Genomic DNA, 21,771 nt, shown 5'->3' on the forward strand with positions numbered 1-21,771 from the left:
TTTCTTTAGCATTTGTTGTAAAGCTGGTTTGGTAATGCTGAATTCTGTTCACTTTTGCTTGTCTGTAAAGCTTTTGATTTCTGTATTCAATCTGAATGAGACCTTTGCTGGGTAGAGTAATCTTTGTTAGGTTTTTCCCTTCCATCACTTTAAATATATCCTGCTACTCCCTTGTGGCCTGCAAAATTTCTGAAGAAAAATCAGTTGATAACTTTATGGGGATTCCTTTGTGTGTTATTTGTTGCTTTTCCCTTGCTGATTTTTAATATTTTTCTTTGTATTTAATTTTTTTGTTAGTTTAATTAATACATGTTTCTGTGTGCTGGGTTTATCATGTATGGGACTCTCTGTGCTTCCTGGATGTGGGTAGCAATTTCCTTTCCCATGGTAGGGAAGTTTTCAACTATAATCCTTCAAATATCTTTCCAGACTCTTTCTCTTTCTCTTCTTTTTCTGGGACCCTATAATTAAAATATTGTCCCAGAGGTCTCAGAGACTGTCCTCATTTCTTCTCATTGTTTTTTCTTTATTCTGCTCTGAGCATATTACATTTTGTTTGCTCAGTCCAGGGGCTAGTCAACTGAAAAAATAAGACTCTACACACACTATCCTCAGTTCAGTTCAGTTCAGTTCAGTCGCTCAGTTGTGTCCGACTGTTTGTGACCCCATGAATCGCAGCACGCCAGGCCTCCCTGTCCATCACCAACTCCTGGAGTTTACTCAAACTCATGTCCATCGAGTCAGTGATGCCATCCAGCCATCTCATCCTCTGTTGTCCCCTTCTCCTCCTGCCCCCAATCCCTCCCAGCATCAGGGTCTTTTCCAGTGAGTCTCAGGTGGCTCTAATGATAAAGAACCCACCTGCCAATGCAGGAGACAGATGCGGGTTCAATCGCTGGGTTGGGAAGATCCCCTGGGGAAGGGCCTGGCAACCCACTTCAGTATTCTTGCCTGGAGAATCCCAGGGACAGAGGAGCCTGGCGGGCTACAGTCCGTGGGGTCACACAGAGTCAGACACGACTGAAGTGACAGCATGCATGCACACACACTGTCACACTGTTTTCCTTTGTCCCCAGGGTTAGAGATGGAAAGGGAAGAAATGGGTATTTCAGCAAAATTAGTGGAAGATTAACGCTGTTGTATGCAACAACAAAGACCTAATACACTCATTCTTATTTGATTATTCTTTTATCTTGATTATTTATTACTTTTTTATTTTATTTTTTATACATTTTTAAAAGTTGCACTCAATTTATACTACTACAAAATATTGGCTATATTCTGCATGTTGTACTGTACATCATTGTGCCTATCTTACACCCAATAGTTTTTATGTCCCACTCCCCTATACTGCTCCTCCACCCCTCTACTGGTGACTGCTAGTAACCACTAGTTTGTTGGTTATTCTTGACTATGTTATTGACACATCAGAAAGCTAAATTATTTCACTCCAAATTGCCTTTCACAGATTTTCAGACAGAAACTCACAGATCAGCTGCATTCTGCAACTTCCCCTGTGATTTCAAAACCAATGGTCTAGACTCCGGCAGCACTATCCAATAGAAATAAAATGTAAGCTGCAAACATGAGCCATATAATGAATTTAAAATTTTCTAGTAGCCACATCAAAAAGAAGTGAAAAGAAACAAATGAAATGAATTCTATACTATGTTTTCCTTCATTCAGTATATCCAAAATGTATTTAAACATGTAATCAGTGTGAAAATCAATGAACCATTTTACTTGTTTTTTGTATACTAAGTCTCATAAATCCACTGTGTGTGTTAGCACATCTTACCTTGCACTAGTCACTTTCCAGGGGCTCAGGGTCTTCACATGACTGTGTGTTAACACAGTTCTAGAGACTCTGGAAGGCTTTCTGGATGGAGATCAAATTTACAAGAGTTATGAGCAACTACTGGTAATTTTACTAGGGAGGAGAAGTTCAGTGGGAAAACATTCCAGGCAGAAAAATCAGATTGTCCAGTAGTCCAGATGTGTGAAGTGAGACCGAGATTGGAGAAATGAGCAGCCTGGCATTCCAAAATACCCCACATCCTAACATAAAGAGATGTTTCATTCTGGGAAGGCATTATGTCTCCTACTTAAAAAGGGGGTGGTGGGGAGCAAATAAAAACATGAAACTCTTCAGTGCTCCCATTTCATTTAGTTTATGTTTTCCAATTTCTCCATCTCTCTTTTTTTTCTTTCAAGTTCTCTAGCAAGCCTTTATCAAACAGTAGAAAAGCTCTCATATACATATATGTAAATAATATGTATAATATATATATTTTAGAAACTTTATGAATTTTTGCCTAACCAGAAAAAACTACATTTTGATTCTACTTGTTTGACTTAGTGTGAACTGAATGCTAGATTTCTAATTTCAAAAAATAGATATGCAACAAGCAACGAAGGTTTACAGCATAGCATAAGGTTTACTGTGTAGTAGTATAGCCAATATCTTGTAATAACCTATAATAGAAAATAATTTCAAAAATAGTGTATGTATAACTAATCACAAAGAATACTACTTTTTGAAGTTAAAAAAGTCACAACAAAACAATAATTAGATTTAATTTACTTGCTGCCTTTACAAGAACAGTGTATGGGAATCATCAGTTAATTCACTAGAGACTCCAGAATGGGCTAAGGACTATAAAAAGAAAAAAAAACCCAAACATGAAACTCACTACTGATCAATGAGTCAGTGTCAGAGAGTTTGTAAGATTGTTGAGAGCAGGGCCCTGAGGACAAGCACTGCTATTTTGGAAAGGGACAGAGAAAAGGGCTAAAAGTTAGCTAGACTGGTCCAGAGAGACAAGTGAGTCACAGAGTGGATGATTCCAGCCTGTAGGGCCAGTGTGGGCACAGGGTGTCCATTGTCTGTGCTCTGAGCAGCAGAAGGTGTGATAATGGAAGGTGGAAAGCTCTGAAGGCAAGCTTGCTTTTTTCAGAGCAGAGTGCAGCAATTTGTCGAGGCTACCCCTGGGGATGTGATCCCAGAAAGTCAGGTTCCCCCCCACCACCCCCTGCCAGGAACCAAAGGCAAGGCTGTGGTCTTAGCCTTGGCATTTGGCTTTCATCAGGCTTCAAGGGGAACTTTTTGTTATGCAATAAAAATTGAAAAGAAGATTTTGTCCTACTTGTAAAATAGGTTCTTGTGGGAAACATGGGCAGATCCAAATGACTCATAGTCTCTTGTGTGTGTGTGTTAGTAAAATAAAACAGGAGATCAACTTTAAAGTCAACCACTTAGCATTTTTAGCTATACAAGCACAGATTCTCTCCACCCACCTTACCTCCCAAGATAAGCAATCCCAATATCATGCTGTCTAAATCAAGCAAGGGCCCACCAGTTCTTCTCCCTATGTCCTTTGCCATTTTTCCCCTGGGCATTTCACTGTCATTTCAAGCTAAATATGTTCCCTCACACACGCAAACTTTCTGCCTTTTTATCCCCCTAAATTTTCTTTTTCAACCTACGTTCAAACCTATATCAAGTGGCCATTCCTATTCTACTTTTAGTAGAATTATTTTAAATTGTTTCTTTTCTTGGTCCCTAACTGTATGAACTTACCTCATTTACCTTAAAATAATTTTTAAACTCCTAGAATTCAAATTCTATACCTTCCTTAATACAGAATCCATACATGTGTGAAGCATGTTTTCTGAGTTCTGGTTTCCTTTGCCTTGGGTGATACTCTCTTGGCAACCCACTCCATGCCCTTAGACATCTGTAAGGTGATCTCTCAGATCATCTCCTAGTCTGAAATTCTGACTTCCTTAGGAGATGCCGAGAAGTAGAAGAACAAAAGAGTTTGGAACTTGAAGGCCTTAGGGTCAGGTGTTCTTTATGTCATATCAATGAGTGATTGACAAGTTATTTTATCTCTCTAAGCCTCTGTTCTGCCATCTATAAAATGGGCTTAGCAATACTTGCTGCTCACAAAAAACAACTTTTATTATAAAAGCAACCTCCATTTGTAGTCCTGCTTCTATTGGGAAGTACCTATTTCAAACCACAGCTTCCTCTGACTAGGGTTCTATATGGAGTTGGCCAATGCTTATTTCTTTGTCTCTGGAAAAATCATGAAAGAGAATATACTCCCCACACACACCCAACAAAGCTCATTATATTCTAGGATAAATGTATATCTGAAGATGATTGAAGAAAATAAAAATGCATCTAAGGAGGTTGTAACTACTGACTTAGCTGATGGATTAGAATGGAATTCTAGAGAACTGAAAACTGACCTTTTCCAGTCCTGTGGCCACTGCTGAGTGTTCCAAATTTGCTGGCATATTGAGTGCAGCACTTTCACAGCATCATCTTTTAGGATTTGAAATAGCTCAACTGGAATTCCATCACCTCCTCTAGCCTTGTTTGCAGTGATGTTTCCTAAGGTCCACATGACTTCACATTCCGGGATGTCTGGCTCTAGGTGAATGATCACACCATCATGGTTATCTGGGTCATAAAGATCTTTTTTGTATAGTTCTTCTATGTATTCTTGCCACCTCTTCTTAATATCTTCTGCTTCTATTAGGCCCATACCATTTCTCTCCTTTACTGTGCCCATCTTTGCATGAAATGTTCCCTTGGTATCTCTAATTTTCTTGAAGAGATCTCTAGTCTTTCCCATTCTATTGTTTTCCTAAATTTCTTTGCATTGATCACTGAGGAAGGCTTTCTTATCTCTCCTTGCTATTCTTTGGAACTCTGCATTCAGATGGGTATTTCTCCTTTGCCTTTAGATTCTGTTCTTTTCTCTTGTAAGAAATACAAACATTTCAAATATTTGAAAGGCCTCTTCAGACAGCCATTTTGCATTTTTACATTTCTTTTTCTTGGGGATGGTCTTGATCACTGCCTCCTGTACAGTGTCATGAACCTCCGTCCATAGTTCTTCAGGCACTCTATCAGATCTAATCCCTTGAATCTATTTGTCACTTCCACTGTATAATCTAAGGGAATTGGTTTAGGTTATACCTGAATGATCTAGTGGTTTTCCCTACCTTCTTCAGTTTAGGTCTGAATTTGGCAATAAGTAATTCATGATCTGAGCCACAGTCAGCTCCAGGTATTGTTTTTGCTGCCTGTATAGTGCTTCTCCATCTTTGACTGCAAAGAATATAATCACTCTGATTTTGGTATTAGCCATCTAGCCATGTCCATGTGTAGCGTTATCTCTTGTGTTGTTGGAAGAGGCTGTTTGCTATGACCAGTGAGTTCTCTTGGCAAAACTCTGTTAGCCTTTGCCCTGCTTCATTTTGTACTCCAAAGCCAAATCTCCCTGTTACTCCAGGTAGCTCTTAACTTCCTACTTTTGCATTCCAGTCCCCTATGATGAAAAGGACATCTTTTTTGGGTGTTAGTTCTAGAAGGTCTTGTAGGTCTTCATAGAACTGGAAAAGGTCAGTTTTCATTCCAATCCCAAAAAAGGCAATGCCAAAGAATGTTCAAACTACTACACAATTGTCCTCATATCACATACTAGCAAAGTAATGCTCAAAATTCTCCAAGCCAGGCTTCAACAGTACGTGAACCATAAAATTCCAGATGTTCAAGCTGGTTTTAGAAAAGGCAGAGGAACCAGAGATGCCAACATCCGTTGGATCATCAAAAAAACAAGAGAGTTCCAGAAAAACATCTACTTCTGCTTTATTAATTATGCCAAAGCCTTTGACTGTGTAGATCACAATAAACTGTGGAAAATTCTTCAAGAGATGGGAATACCAGGCCACCTGACCTGCCTCCTGAGAAGTCTGTATGCAGGTCAAGAAGCAACAGTTAGAACTGGACGTGGAAAAACAGACTGGTTCCAAATCAGGAAGGGAGTGCATCAAGGCTGTATATTATCACCCTGCTTATTTAAATTATTTGAAGAGTACATCATGTGAGATGTCAGGCTGGATGAAGCAAAAGCTGAAATCAAGATTGCTGGGAAAAATATCAATACAGATACACAGATGACACCACATTTATGGCAGGAAGTGAAGAGGAATAAAGAGCCTCTTGATGAAAGTGAAAGAAGAGAGTGAAAAAGCTGGCTTAAAGCTCAACATTAAAAAAACTAAGATCATGGCACTTGCTCCCATCACTCCATGGCAAATTGATGGAGAGACAATGGAAACAGAAACTTTACTTTCTTGGGCTCCAAAATCACTGCAGATGGTGACTGCAGCCATGAAATTAAAAGACTTTTGCTCCTTGGAAGAAATGCTATGACCAATCTAGATAGCATATTAAAACACAGAGACATTACTTTGCCAACAAAGGTCCGTCTTGTCAAAGCTATGGTTTTTCCAGTAGTCATGTATGGATGTGAGAGTTGGACTATAAAGAAAGCTGAACACCGAAGAATTGATGCTTTTGAACTGTGGTGTTGGAGAAGACTCTTGAGAGTCCCTTGGACTGCAAGGAGAACCAACCTGTCAATCCTAAAAGTAATCAGTCCTGAATAATTATTGGAAGGACTGATGCTAAAGCTGAAGCTCCAATTCTTTGGCCACCTGGTGCAAAGAAATGACTCACTGGAAAATAACCTGGGAAAGATTGAAGGTAGGAGGAGAAGGGGACAACAGAGGATGAGATGGTTGGATGGCATCACCGATTCAATAGACATGAGTCTGAGCAAGCTCTGGGAGTTGGTGATGGACAGGGAAGCCTGGTGTGCTGCAGTCTGTGGGGTCGCAAAGTGTCGGACACGACTGAGCAACTGAACTGGACTGAATTAGAGAACTGACAGGCCAACCATCATGATATTGAGAGCCAATGCCTAGTTTTAATCTCACTACTAGTTACAGTAGTTACAGCCTCTTCGCCAACCAACCTAAGTGCTTAGCAGAGCTGCTGCCAGATAAGCTCTGCCTTTCACCTCTCCCTCTGCCTTTGCTCATACTGCTGATGGTCGTTTGATGAGGGAGGGAGCCAAAGTGTGAGGAGGGAGGAAATAGTCACTAAATTCACTGTTAGAAAATTATCAAGTACCTATTTTTCCTTCTTTAGAGAAGGACCTCCACTGTCCATTCACCTTGATTCCATTATTCAATTTTCATATTTCCTCCTTCCCAGTTAATGCTGCATGAAGATTCAAAATCTGTCCCTGGCTGACATTCCATGCAAAATGCCCTGGGTAGTTTTGAGAGCATTTCCTTTTCAGCTCTTAGAGGCAGGCCTGCTTATGTTCATCTAGAAATATATTCATAGGCAGTCCCAGCTCTACCATTTACTGGCAGGGTGATCTTGGGCATTTCATCTTTTGGGGCCCTAATTTCCTCAGGTATAAAATGCAGATGATATGAGTAGCTGCCTCGTGAGTTTGTTGTGAAGATTAGATGGATAGACATAAGAAATTTGAGACACAGGAAGTGCTCCATGAGTATTAGCTTTGGTTGGTATTGTCATCATTATCATCATTTGCATGCTAATGTTGATGCTAAAATAGCACTGACTCTGTCATTTAATTATTTGTTTTAGCCATTGTTTATTGCCTATCTCCCCCTGCCCAAAATAGAAGCTTAGTTGGATTCACTGATGTGGGGCCAGCACCTGGAACTTGGAATGGCACATAGTAGGTGCTCAAAATATTTATTGAATGAATTACTGAATAGACAGATGAACACATGAGTCGCTCAGGAGACTTGGTTGCCCTCTTACTTTTGCACCAGCTGTGCTTCTCCCCAGAGTGGGCCCCAGTACCAGTTCCTCATTTAATGCCACACAGACAGCAGCATGAAACGGGAGGATACTGGGACCCCTGGCCTCAGGTTCCTGAGACCCACTTCCTTATTGCTTGTCAGAAAATACATTAGGAAAACTTAGGTGGATGCAATTTAGGTTTTATACATAGTCATGCTGCTCAGAACCAAGCATATTATATGTAAATCCAAAATTTGATTATCTAATCCATGATGGGGGATGGAAAACCATAAAGTAGCCATTTTAGCATATGGTATTTAATATTTCTTGAGATTACTCATTTATGGTTCTTAGTTGAATTCAAGGCCTACGAGCCAAAGAGATTTTTAGTTGCTATCACCTCAGATATATATACATATCTTTTACTTAGCTTTATTCTTTTCAGTTTTAAAACACTGGGAAACCTTGCCAAAGTACATTTTCCAAAGGAAAATCTCCACCAAGAGCTCAAATTGGTGCTAATCTAGTTAAGAAATACAACTCTCGGCAATTGTAGAATGGAGTCCTCTTGTTTTGCTTCTATTGCTGGATATAACTGTCCCCATGAGTAAGTCTTTATTTCTACCCTGTACTTCACTGAATTGTTCCCTGAGTACTGAGTATTGAACTGTCTGTAAGAAGATACCAATGCCATTTGTGCTCACATCTGCATGGAAGGGCAAGATCTAGCATACGCTCTGGCATTAACAATTGCTGTTAAAGTAGTTTATTTGTATGAGAAATCAGGGGCTTTCTTTGCATGTATCCTATTAGCATTCCTGGAATCCAAATAATCCTGGAGATAAAGTTATTTCAGGTCCTGAGATCCACTGTGTTAGCAAATCCTTTTGCTTCACTTGAGAGCAAAGCTCAAGCATTGGAAGGAGGGGGTGTGGTACTTGCCCAGCCTCATCTTGGCCTCCTAGCCTTTTACTCAAATCCTGTTGCTGTCAGTAGTATCCATGACCTCTTGAAACACTAGGAACTATCTAGATGCTGTTTAGAGGTTGAGAGCCATTGGTGGCAATTCTTTGGTGTATATATGAACCGCTTGCTCTTTGCTTAATGTTTCACTTCTCTTGTCACTTGAAGGATTTCCAAATGACATATGTGGGAGGAAAACAGAAAAATTGAGTGTGTTAGAGTTTTGTTTTTTAATAATGACATTATACATTAAAAATTTTTTAATAATTTTCACTTGGAACCACACTTCAGAGACTATAATAGCTGCCCACTATTTTTCTCTAGGACATCTAGAATTGTTGTAAAAAATATGACCAAAATGGTTAAGACAGACTTTTCTTTCATTGTTGCTGGCAAGTTTTAGCTCATTCTCAAGGTTTAAAAGCATCAGTTATTAGTTATGAATATGATTTTACAGTGATCTTTTAGTATGCTTGTCTGTCTTCACAATTAGTAGGAAACACTTGAGTTCTACTTCCAATACCTCCATCCTGGTTTCTCAGAAAGTTACAGGTAAATATGCTTGGAGATATTTTCCTCTCATGGAAGGCATGTACTTCTCTAGCTGCAAGTTGTTCTTGGCTAAAGACTCAGAGAAGATAAAATAACCTTGAGCAAGATATTCTTTGTTGGAAAACTTTGAGGATTGTGTGATTGTGTTCCACTCTCAAAACTTAGGACTTTGACAGACTTGACAGGGACAAAGATATGTCAAAGGTCAACTTGCAAAAACCTATACACCATGGAGAGATTGGGGCAACCCAAGAAATTGATAGGTGAAACAGAGGGGTTTGGGACATACTCAGTGTTCTAACGTATTGAATAAATGTAATCTCGGGGGGGCAGGTCAGTGGTGAAGAATCCGCCGCCAGTGCAGGAGACGCAGGTTTGATCCTTGGGTTGGGAAGGTCCCCTGGAGGAGGAGATAGCAACCCACTCCAGTATTCTTGCCTGGAGAATTCCATGGGCAAAGGAGCTGGAGCCTGGTGGGCGACAGTCCATAGGGTTGCAAAGAGTCAAACATGACTGAGCATGCGTGCACACGAGGCAGCAGGCATAGAATATGATTATAATGGAGGAAATGGACAAATTAATGGACTCTCCTAACACCACATGTCTGAAGAGTGTGTCAACAAAAAGAGGATGCTCAGTATGGGGTCGTTATTTTGGCACATTTACCGAGCATTGTCAAAGGGGTGGGGCTAGTAGAAACTGAATCTGATAGACAAGAAAGTTCCAGTCACCAGAGATGGGGATTTGGCTATAGAGCAGGACCTGGTCTAGATGAAATGGCCCTTAAGATATTCCTTTGTTCTGATCAGCTCTTCTGCCCATGAGTGAACATTCTGGTTGGTTATCTGGCTCCTGATATCTTGATGATGTGAAAGGGCCTGACCTGGAAAGATTCCCTATGAGAGAGTAAACTGGCATACCTGATCATGTACCAGCCTTTTGGAAATCCCTCAGTGTGAGTTTCCCTCAGTGGGATGCAAACAGTTCTCTAAGACCTAGCCAAGCACACATGCAGACTTGTAATGCTGAAGGGCATGGAACAGCTAGCCTCCCAGAGATCCCTTATAGCTCATCACGCCAGGAATGGCCCAGTCTAATCAGGCCTAATCAAATTACCAGGAGGGGAGACACTCTTGATAAAGCCTGGTCCGAGAGAAGTCTGACTGCAGGCCCTGGTTCTGATAGTTAGATGATGTTAGGAACTCTCAGAAGAATAGGACAGAGACCTACTGAGTGGATCTGCTATATAAACACGTGCTTTATCACCAAGGAATTGGGTCAGAGATTCCATCAGGGCTGACTTCACGGTCGGACATCAGCTTAGATTATTGAATACCTGTTTTTTCTGCTCAAGAGTCAGACTGATTCTTGAATCTAAAAAATGGGTAGAACTATAAGAATGGATTAAGGATTTATCAAGTCTATTATATTTTTGTTTCTAGGAACTGGGAAGAAAAAAAAAACTTACGCACAAAAGACTTAATTAGCTCATTTAGAAACATTTAGGGATAGAACTGGCCTCAGGCACAGCCTGACACTTGGGCTCAAATGACGTCACCAGATTTCTCTTGTCTCAGATCCATGTTGCCTTGTATCTCATACAGATTCTCCCCTACTGAGGTCACAAAATGCCAGCTACTCTTGATCCATTCCCAGCATTTCGAATACAGCAGAAGAGAGAAAGAATTTCTTTCACAGAGCCCTTGAATAGCTCCTTTATTATAGTTGAGTAACCTGTCCATCCCTGAACTTACCACTTGGAAATATGATCCTCTGATTGGTCAGTGCCTGAGTCATTTGACCATCTGTGAAACTAAGGGTGTAAATGCCTTCACTAGAGAAGTACCTAGGAGGTGTCTGAGGAAGTCCTGTCTGCTAAGGAGTGTGTAACAACTCACCTGCCCAATCAGCTAGCCCTGAAAATGGACATCACTGGGAGGCCATCACTGGCCTTGGTGACCCAAGCAAGAGGATGGGAGCTAGCAGACCCTTTCCCACCCCTTCACCCTTCCTTCCTCCCACCACAACTATCACTATAGTTTTGTATTTTCTTCATTACTTATTCAACTTCACAAATGTTGCTTGAACACCTATCATAAACCTAGAATTGCAGGAGGTATTAGAAGGGGATAATCTACAGGTAGAAAGTTAGAAGCACTTACCACCTTTTTATTTCTAATGTAATAATGTAAAGTCAAACACATTGTGTACTTGTGCAACTTTTGCTTTATACTTAGCCTAAGGAGTGGGGTTGATTGTCAGAATAATTAATGGCAAGGAAGGCATACCATTCATTTGTAAGAAAACAATTTGTGTTTTCCAAATATTATTCACTAATTAGGTAATTGAGTAGTGAGAGCACTATTTTATATGTAAGGATATCGATATTCTATCACAAAGTACCTCAAAAAGATAATTATTTCAGGATCCAGAATACCTTTAGTTTTTAGTCTTAACATTCATTCATCTTTTTTCTTTTTAATTTCATTAGCTGAGACTTTAGTTTTTAAGATACAGTCAGGTAGCAACTTATTCAACGTTCCTTGGATTTTTCTCAAGTATAAATGAGAGTTATTCCTCTCATCAGTGATTTCTGATTATCCTAAGGATCAATTCCAAACTCCTTAGCATGGTACCAGTCCCCTCTTTCATCTTCTTACCCCAATTTTCCCAGCTGTACCCCATATCATCCATTCTGAACTATTTACAGTTCCCCAGATGCACAAGTTCTCCCATCTCTCTGCCTTCTCACACACTTTTCCTTGTCTACTTTTTTCTACTCTTTTGTCTTGCTTTTCCCCAGCCATCTGTTACTCATCCAGCAGGTCTCAGTGAAGGTATCACCTCCTCCAGGAAGTCTTCCTTGACAATCTCTTGAGACTGGACTAAGTGTTCCTTTTTTACTTCCTTATCTCCCTCCACTTTCCTTATCATGACCTTCAGCAGCCTATGCTATTAAGTGCCTATTTGCCTCCAAGTCTCTCTAACAAGAACAAGAGTTGCATGAATTCCCAAATACAAGGAAAATAGAGTGGGCCCTGTGTTTTCACAGCTGTTCTCTGGAAGCTTAGTTCAATAAATATTTTTTGAATGAATAAATGAATGAAGAATAAGCCACTTATTATTTGTTGATTTCTTATATTTCCTCAGAATTACAACCGCCCCCCTGTGATGGCATTAGCCATCCCCATTGCAGTGAAATTCCTCCACAGAGGCAACAAGGAACTGTGCAGAAATATGTCCAACTACCTGTCCCTGGCTGCAATTACCAAGGCGGACCTCCTGGCTGATCACACAGAGGTTATAGTAAAGAGCATACTCCAAGGTATGGTGTAATGGCTGAGCCTGGGGATGTGTTTTAGGAGTCGTTTTAAAGTATTTTCATAAAGCAGCTATGGTTTATGGGAAGTGAGACTTAAGTATTGAGAGGTATATTGCATTCTCTGCTTTGCCACTAGGAGTCTGGAGGTAAGCTTACTTGAATTGGGTGAGTCTAGGTCTCTTCACCAGGTAGGTGAATTCTTTAAACTCCTTAGATGAGTTGTATGCCATTCCATTCTCCAGGGGATCTTCCTGACCCAGGGATTGAACCTGGGTCTCCTGCATTGCAAGCAGATTCTTTACCAGCTGAGCCACTAGGGAGGCCCTTCTTTCTGCTTCTCTCCAACGCTGTGGGTCTCATTTGGAGATTGTCTTTTCTGTGCCTCTGGTCATCTTGTCCAGCCACCAACTGTGCAGAACCTGTCTGTACTGACTGAATTGTGTTCTACTGCTCTCAGTGGCAGATGGAAAAGCTCATAAATGCCAAATAAAATACCCCAAAGAATGTGTAAAGACTTCTTAAATGTGAACGTGATTTAGAACTGATTTGTAATTGTCTTAAGTACTATCATGGAGCATCAGATCAGGACCTCTCTGTTAATGCTTTCATATTTGAATGAGAGAGATCAAGTTAGTCCAGTCAGAACATTCTCTTCTCTTGTGGTTTTTCCTTTGGTTTTAGATCTCTCAGAAACTTCTTTCTTGTGTGTGGTTTGGGAATCAAAGAACAATATATGGTATTATTTGATATGTATTCAAATATCCCCAGCCTTAAACGTCCAAAGTCCTTGAGTATCTTGGCCCACCTTTGGCTGCCACATGCCCCACATGCTGAAGTGGAGCATCAACTTTTTGGAAACAGCTCCCACACCAGGTGTTTCTGAAAGTCCCCAGTATTCTCTTCTTGGTACAGCAGAGTGTGGTGATATCCGTGTACACCACTCTGAGCCCAGCAAACTCTGTGGCTGCTACCATGAAGATCCCAGGAGTGGACTTGACCCCATACTGCACTGCCTGGGATGGCAACCTCCGTCTCTTTGTGCTGCTGCTTCCTCAGTCCACTGCGGTAGCATGGGGCAGGATGCGGGATGGGGAAGAACACCTGTCTTTCTCCTTGATGTTACACTTTGGTAGAGAGCCAGAGAAAGGTTGCTTGGCTCCCAGCGTCAAAGTATGATACTGAATTTTCAGTAAAATATGTTGTTCTATTTTATCTAAAATTCTTTCTCTCTCCCCTGGCCTCAACTACTCACCCAAGAGTCAGGCTAGTAACACATGAATCCTCCAGTTCTCAAAATACCTGTGGCCCACCATGGACCGTTGTACCAGACATTCATTGTACTAGACATTTCCAAGAAGAATTCTTAGTATCCACCCTTAGCCCCAGACATCTGACCGGCCAGCCTAGTGGTCTGCCAGATGCCAGTCTGCCTAAACCCCAGTCATGACAGTGGAATTTTATCACTCTGCCTGTACTCCCTTCTGAAGACTTATTGATAGTACTAGTACATATTATTCACTTCTCATTTTCTTCAGCTACAAGATTGAATTGCTAATTTCTCTTTGTACATGATCTTAAATTTGCTAGAAGTCCAGGAAGGCAATTATGCTTTTTTATCACCTTGGCTACATATTTGGTACAGATTTTATAGGAGTTACAAACACTTATACATGCCACACATTTTAAAATCATGGTAGTTAGACTTGCAAGTAACTGATTTATGAGGGGAAAACATTAACTTGTCTCTCTGTAGCAGCCAAGAACTTAGCTCATGTATTTGTTTTTTTAATTTTTTTGAAATGCACTTTCAGTGACAAAGAAATCTTTTGAAACACAAAATACACTTTCTGAGTTCACTGCAAGTACTGGAAATAAACAAATGATTTAGTTTATTTGATCCAGAACTATGCAAACCATCATAAAATAAATGATAATTTAACCTATGAAAGGTTGAGACTAAATATTTCAGGGTTAGTTTTTTGGACTGATGTGTCTGTAAGATACTGCAATCACTCACACAAGCCTACCAGACTTTGAGTTGCAAAACAGAAGGGATCTTTGTGTCTCTGAGTAGTAAGTTTCCTGCTTTGCAAATCTGTGTATGTATACCCTGCTAAACATTGGCATTTCTTAGTTTTCTCCCCTTTAGATCTTCCTCCTTGATTTATATTATCCTAATCCTTATTCTCCCATTTTTATACTTCTGCAGAAAATGCTAAAGTGTTAGTTATTTGATTTGATCTGAGTTTTCATAACACTGGAATTATAAAATTCAGTTACCCAGAAAGTGCCTGAATCCCTACCAATTGTCATCCATTCAGTGATAACAATAATAATTGTAATAACAGTAATAACTACAGTGGCTAGAATTTATTTCATGCTCCCTTTATGCCAAATACTGAACTAAGCATTTTATACCAATTAAGTCATTTAATCCCCACAAGAATTCCTTAATCAAAGTCCTATTATTATCCCATTTACCAATTAGTTATATTTTTAGTAATAGAAGCTCAGGTATAAATAGTTTTATGATTAAAAATAGGAAGAGAAGGAGAAGGAGGAATCCCTTATTGGCACACATGACTAAAAAATATGCATTAGTATATCAGTCTTCCCATATGGCTTGATTCAGGACTCAAATGTGATCCCCAAAAGTCATTACTCAGTTCTGCTTCCTGTGGATTGGTTTCACTTTCATGTTTCATGTAATGGGCCTCTCTATCTTCCAGCTCACATTATCATGAATACCAGTTAAGAAAAAGAAATTCCATATCTCTGTTTGACCTGACATGGGCCACATGCCAATTTCTGAACCAATCCATCATTGTTGCAGGGGGATATCGTACTTCAACTGGCTGGACTTGGGTCATGAGCCACACTGAGAGCAGGAGTTCGTAGTAAACTGCAGCAGAACCACATGGATGGGGATTAGATAACCCCCAAGTCCATACCTGTTGCTAACAGTGTTGTAAATTAATACTGGGCAAGCCTTATGTCCCTGAATCAGGAGGATCCCTGGAGAAGGGCATGGCAACCCACTCCAATATTCTTGCCTAGAGAATCCCATGACAGAGGAGCCTGGTGGGCTATAGTCCATAGGATCACAAAGCATCAGACACAACTGAAGCAACTTAGTAGCAGCAGCAGCAGCAAGCCTTATATAAATGTCTACTTTTATTCCTTTATACTTCTTAAGAGATTCAGGTCATTGCTTTGGCATGCCAAGATCTAACTGATAATGATCCTTCAATTTCAATGTATCTGCAATTCTTCCAAAGTTCTTGCTGTCTGTAAATTTTATGAACAGAACCATTCTACCTTCTTTTTAAAACACTATTGAAAAGGTACATCTGATGCAGCCAGTATTCTTGCCTGGAGAATTCCTTAGGCAGAGAATCCTGGAGGTCCATGAGGTCTCAAAGAGTTCGACATGACTGTTAGTTGGCTAGTTGTGTCGGACTCTTTGTGACCCCATGGACTGTAGCCCACCAGGCTCCTCTGTCCATGGAATTCTCCAGGCAAGAATACTGAAGTGGGTAGGCATTCCCTTCTCCAGGGCATCTTTTGGATCCAGGGATCAAACCAGGGTCTCCTGCTTTGCCGGTGATTCTTTACCGTCTGAGCCACAAGGGAAGCCCAAATTAATCATAAGAGACTGTCAGATGGGCTTAAATATTTATCCCTGAAGACTAGTTCCAAGCCAGTTTTTTGCTACTTCCCACTATTAATGATTGTATATAAGTTATACTGTTTACTTTTACATTAAATATAACTACAAATTCATTTATTTAAATTCCTTAGATCTGTTTGTCTGTTTTGTGTTCTTTGAATTCTCCCAGTGAAAAGGAAATTGTGAAAGTCCTTCTTGGAGAGAGGATTAAAAGCATGAGCAAAATGTTGTCTTGATTTGTGCTTGAGAGCTAAGGAGATAGAAAACCTGAATGTCCCTATATCAAATAATTCTATCAGTATTTTTAAATCAGCCCACCAAAAAAAAAAAGAAGGCTGTCACATTTAGTACTATATGCAAATTGGAACGAATTTGCAAGGAGTGATTACAGTCTTATCTAAACTTTTTCATGTAATTTAAAAAGAAGTACATTCTCCAACTAATTCTATACGGCAGGCATGAAAGTGAAAATCGCTCAGTCGGGTCCGACTCTTTTCCACCCCATGGACTGTACAGTTTGTGGAATTCTCCAGGCCAGGATACTGGAGTGGGTAGCCTTTCCCTTCTCCAGGGGATCTTCCAACCTAGAGATCGTACCCAGGTCTCCCGTATTGCAGGCAGATTCTTTACCAGCTAAGGCACAAGGAAATAAGGCAGGTTTATCAGTGATATCAGTCCCAAAAGACAAGATAGGAAAGAAAAATATAGACTCATCTTAGTTATGAACATGGTTGCACAAATCATAAATAAAAATTTTAGGAAAATAGTTCTAACAATGCATAAAGAAAATAATTCTTAACATTCATTGAGTTCTTGCTCTGTACCCAGTTCAGTTCAGTTCAGTTGCTCAGTCGTGTCCAACTCTGTGACCCCGTGGACTGCAGCTCGCCAGGCCTCCCTGTCCATCACCAACTCCTTAAGTTTACTCAAACTCGTGTCCATTGAGTAGGTGATGCCATCCAACCATCTCATCCTCTATCGCCCCCTTCTCCTCCTGCCTTCAATCTTTCCCAGCATCAGGGTCTTTCAAATGAGTCAGTTCTTCACATCAGGTGGCAAAAGAATTGGAGCTTCAGCTTCAGCATCAGTCCTTCCAATGAATATTCAGGACTGATCTCCTTTAGGATGAACTGGTTGGATCTCCTTGCAGTCCAAGGGACTCTCAACAGTCTTCTCCAACACCACAGTTCAAAAGCATCAATTCTTTGGCGCTCAATTTTCTTTATAGTCCAACTCTCACATCCATACATGACTAATGGAAAAACCATAGCTTTAACAAGACGGACCTTGACAGCAAAGTAATGTCTCTGCTTTTTAACATGCTGTCTAGACTGGTCATACCTTTTCTTCCAAGAAGCAAGCGTCTTTTAATTTCATGCCTGCAATCACCATCTGCAGTGATTTTGGAGACAAAATAATGATAATAATAATAAAGTCTGTCACTGTTTTCACTGTTTCCCACCTATTTGCCATGGAGTGATAGGACCGGATGCCCTGATCTTAGTTTTCTGAATGTTGAGTTTTAACTTTTCCACTCTCCTCTTTCACTTTCATCAAGAGGCTCTTCAGTTCTTCTTTGCTTTCTGCCATAAGAGTGGTGTCATCTGCATATCTGAGGTTATTGATATTTCTCCCGTCAATCTTGATTCCAGCTTGTGCTTCATCCAGTCCAGCGTTTCTCATGATGTACTCTGCATATAAGTTGAATAAGCAGGGTGACAATATATGGCCTTGATGTACTCCTTTCCCGATTTGAAACCAGTCTTTTGTTCCATTATTCCATGTCCAGTTCTCACTGTTGCTTCTTGATCTGCATACAGATTTCTCAGGAGGCAGATCAGGTGGTCTGGTATTCCCTCTTTAAGAATTTTCTACAGTTTATTGTGATCCATACAGTCAAAGGCTTTAGAATAGTCAATAAAGCAGAAATAGATGTTTTTCTGGAACTCTCTTGTTTTTTCATGATCCAATGGATGTTGGCAATTTGGTCTCTGGTTTCTCTGCGTTTTCTAAATCCAGTTTGAACATCTGGAAGTTCATGGTTCACATACTGCTGAAGCCTAGCTTGGAGAATTTTGAGCATTACTTTGCTAGTGTGTGAGATAAGTGCAATTGTGCTGTAGTTTGAGCATTCTTTGTCATTGCCTTTCTTTGGGATTGGAATGAAAACTGACCTTTTCCAGTCCTGTAGCCACTGCTGAGTTTTCCAAATTTGCTGGCATATTGAGTGCAGCACTTTCACAGCATCATCTTTTAGGATTTGAAATAGCTCAACTGGAATTCCATCACCTTCAGTAGCTTTGTTCATAGTGATGCTTCCTAAGGCCCACTTTGACTTTATATTCCAGACTGTCTGGCTCTAGGTGAATGATCACATCATCATGATTATCTGGGTCATAAAGATCTTTTTTGTATAGTTCTTCTGTGTATTCTTGCCACCTCTTTTTAATATCTTCTGCTTCTGTTAAGTCCATACCATTCCTGTCCTTTATTGAGCCCATCTTTGCATGAAATGTTCCCTTGGTATCTCTAATTTTCTTGAAGAGATCTCTAGTCTTTCCCATTCTATTGTTTTCCTCTATTTCTTTGCATTGATTGTTGAGGAAGTCTTTCTTATCTTTCCTTGGTACTCTTTGGAACTCTGCAATCAAATGGGTGTATCTTTCCTTTTCTCCTTTGCTTTTTGCTTCTCTTTTTTTCACAGCTATTTGTAAGGCCTCCTCAGACAACCGTTTTGCCTTTTTGCACTTCTTTTTCTTGGGGATGGTTTTGATCCCTGCCTCCTGTACAATGTCACGAACCTCCATCCATAGTTCTGTACATGGTACTAGTCTTTTTACATAATTCTCCTAACAGCTTATGAGGGAGGGACTGTTGTGAGTCTCACTTTATAAAAGTTAAGTTATCCCAGGAAGAATGCAACCTAAGCATTTTGGAGAGCTTTCTAACGCTTATTAAGAGGATATAATATGGATATAATTATTATATAATTATATATAATTAAGGTTATAGTTAAGAGAGATGTGTGTGTGTGTGTGTGTGTGTGTGTATAGGCTTCCCAGGTGGTGCTAGTGGTAAAGAACCCACCTGCCAATGCAGGAGACATAAGGGACACAGGTTCCATTCCTGGATTGGAAAGATCACCTGGAGGAGGGCATGACAACCCACTCCAGTATTCTTGACTGGAGAATCCCATGGTCAGAGGAACCTGATGGGCTACAGTCCAGAGGGTCACAAAGAGTCGGACATGACTGAAGTGACTTAACACACACACATATACATACACTCTCCCTTTGTTCATGATAAAAAAGAAAATACCTCTCAGCAAATTAGCAATAGAAGGAAATATCCTTAATCTAATAAAGGATAGCTACAAAAAGCTACAACTGAAATCATAGTTAATGGGGAAATGTTGAATGCTTCCCCCATTGAATTAATAATAAGATAAGCATATCCCTTGGGTGATTATTAAAAACAGGTTTTCTGCTTAAATCATATAAAGTGATTTAATATTTTATAACATTAGAACCTTTTCAGAGTGGAAGATTTGTTTTTCAGCCATCATGAATAATTCTTAAAACTTGTTCTTTGCCATGTGACGATGCTCTGTTAAACCTGTCCAGTGTTGGAATATAAAAGCACAATGAATTAGCATATCTTTTACCTAGGAAGCTGACAATATAATTGGTGATCCCTGAAATAAGGGTATCTCAACTGTAACGGATTATTTGAGAGCCTAGAGGGAAACCCTTCCCAAATTTTGATTTGGAACTCTGTAATGCAACACACACCACTACTGTCAAAACTAAAAGCAGACAGTGACATCCTTTCCTCTGCATTTCTGAATCAGTGGTCAAAAGAAGGAAATATGCCTCTCTGTCAATGTGTGTTTTACATAGTCCTCTGGCGCTAATCACAAGATGACCTCAAATGATTTGAAACTTAAGTAGATAGTCTTTGGAAAGAAATACACTCTTGTCTCAGCAAGAGTCCAAATTCCTTTCTGACTTCTTGGCAATAGCTTGGAAAAGACTGTCTAGTTAATTATGATAAATTTACCTTATTTCTTTCTCAATGTGAGACCAAATTCAAACCACTGATTGGTAAGCTGTCTCAGAAAAATGGAGATAGAAAATTGACCTCCCATTTACTGTGGCAGTAATAATATATAGGGTGGGTATGAGTCTGAAATAGATAAAGCCATTATACTTTGCCCAGTGCCTGGCACACAGTTCATTAGAGGTTACCATGATTCTTCTTTTTATTGCCATTTTCATAATCATTGTTATTGTCATCACTGAGTGTCTGTCATATACCAGGCCCATATTAAAAAATTAAAGGCAGAATCATAATCATTTGTGGAGTTCTGTAATCTCTGAGGAGGTGCTTAGCCATTAAAAATTCATGATACAGTTATTTTTCAAAGAAAAGGTTTTAAGTTCACTGCATTACAGCTTGTTGAGGAAAAAACTCTATTAATCAAATATTGTAGAAAACAGGCTATTAAAGTAATTCTCATTAAGAATATTCAACCTGAACATATAAGGATATATTAAATTTTATGTTATAAAAGTCAGTACAAATGTAGATCAAGAAATAGAGAAACATCTTGAATCAGAAAAGAATGTCTTCTGAATTATTAACCAGGTCTTGGATCTGATGCATGTCAGAGTTTGCACCTTCCTGACTTCACCAGCAGATGTTGCTGTTAAGTAGAATAAAGCCTACACAGTTATGAACATCCATGGGCCAAGCTCTGAGAGTAACTTACCCACAGTGGAAAGGAATCTTTGTGTTTGTTTGTTTGTGTTTTTGTTCACTTATTTTCTGTTAAATCCACTGGGAACAACTTGGAAATACATTTTTATGGTAACTACTTCATTTCAAAAATTATTTCAGGGTTTATAAAACATTTTTAGATACATTATCTGTCATTATATTATTTTTATAATACCCCTTCAGCAAGTTAGGCAAGTGCTGTTATCCCCAGTTTCTTGGCTGACTTGAGACTCATAAAGATCAATTGGCAGGCCTTTGTCATCTAGTTAGTGGATAATAATGCTAGGGTCTGAATGCTGTGTTCCTGACCCCCAAGCCCAGGAAGCTTTCTTCTATACTCTAGATTTATAAAACATAATGCAAGGATCATCAATCTGAGTTTTCAAGTTCACTGAATCAAGGAATATATAAGTGAACACACACAATTACTTTGACCAAGATTTTTAACTTTTTGAGTGGTATTTCTTAGTGGCTACAATACAGCTCTAGAAACATTTGGCCTTAGTTAGCTTCTCAAAGAGTTTTCTAATATAAAATTTAACAAGAGATGAACTAAAAATCAATTATAATTTCTTCTTTGTTTGATAATCTGTTTTTTTAGGTGAAGTTAACTGAGTATAATAAATACCTAGCTCTAAGATTCTGTAATGTATACTTAATAGCCAACTGTTCTGGATATATTTTAAGGAATTAATATTTGATTAAAAGTCAACTCATGCACATCAAAGGAAACTGTAAACAAGGTAAAAAGACAACCCTCAGAATGGAAGAAAATAGTTTCAAATGAAGCAACTGACGAAGGAGTAATCTCCAAAATATACAAGCAGCTCATGCAGCTCA

The 21,771-nt window shown here is 39.5% G+C and overlaps 1 protein-coding gene across 7 annotated transcripts in view; it reads left to right on the forward strand.

Annotated features, from left to right (window-relative positions):
* Positions 1–21,771, forward strand: part of VEPH1 (ventricular zone expressed PH domain containing 1) — a 312,127-nt gene that overhangs the window by 49,729 nt on the left and 240,627 nt on the right. For all 7 annotated transcript variants that reach the window (XM_043473913.1, XM_043473914.1, XM_043473911.1 and 4 more), the window contains one exon: positions 12,311–12,485. In XM_043473913.1, coding sequence (XP_043329848.1) covers positions 12,311–12,485 — 175 coding nt within the window. The remainder of the gene's footprint in view (positions 1–12,310; positions 12,486–21,771) is intronic.

Source organism: Cervus canadensis, chromosome 7 (genome assembly GCF_019320065.1).
Source record: "Cervus canadensis isolate Bull #8, Minnesota chromosome 7, ASM1932006v1, whole genome shotgun sequence".
Lineage (NCBI taxonomy): Eukaryota > Metazoa > Chordata > Mammalia > Artiodactyla > Cervidae > Cervus > Cervus canadensis.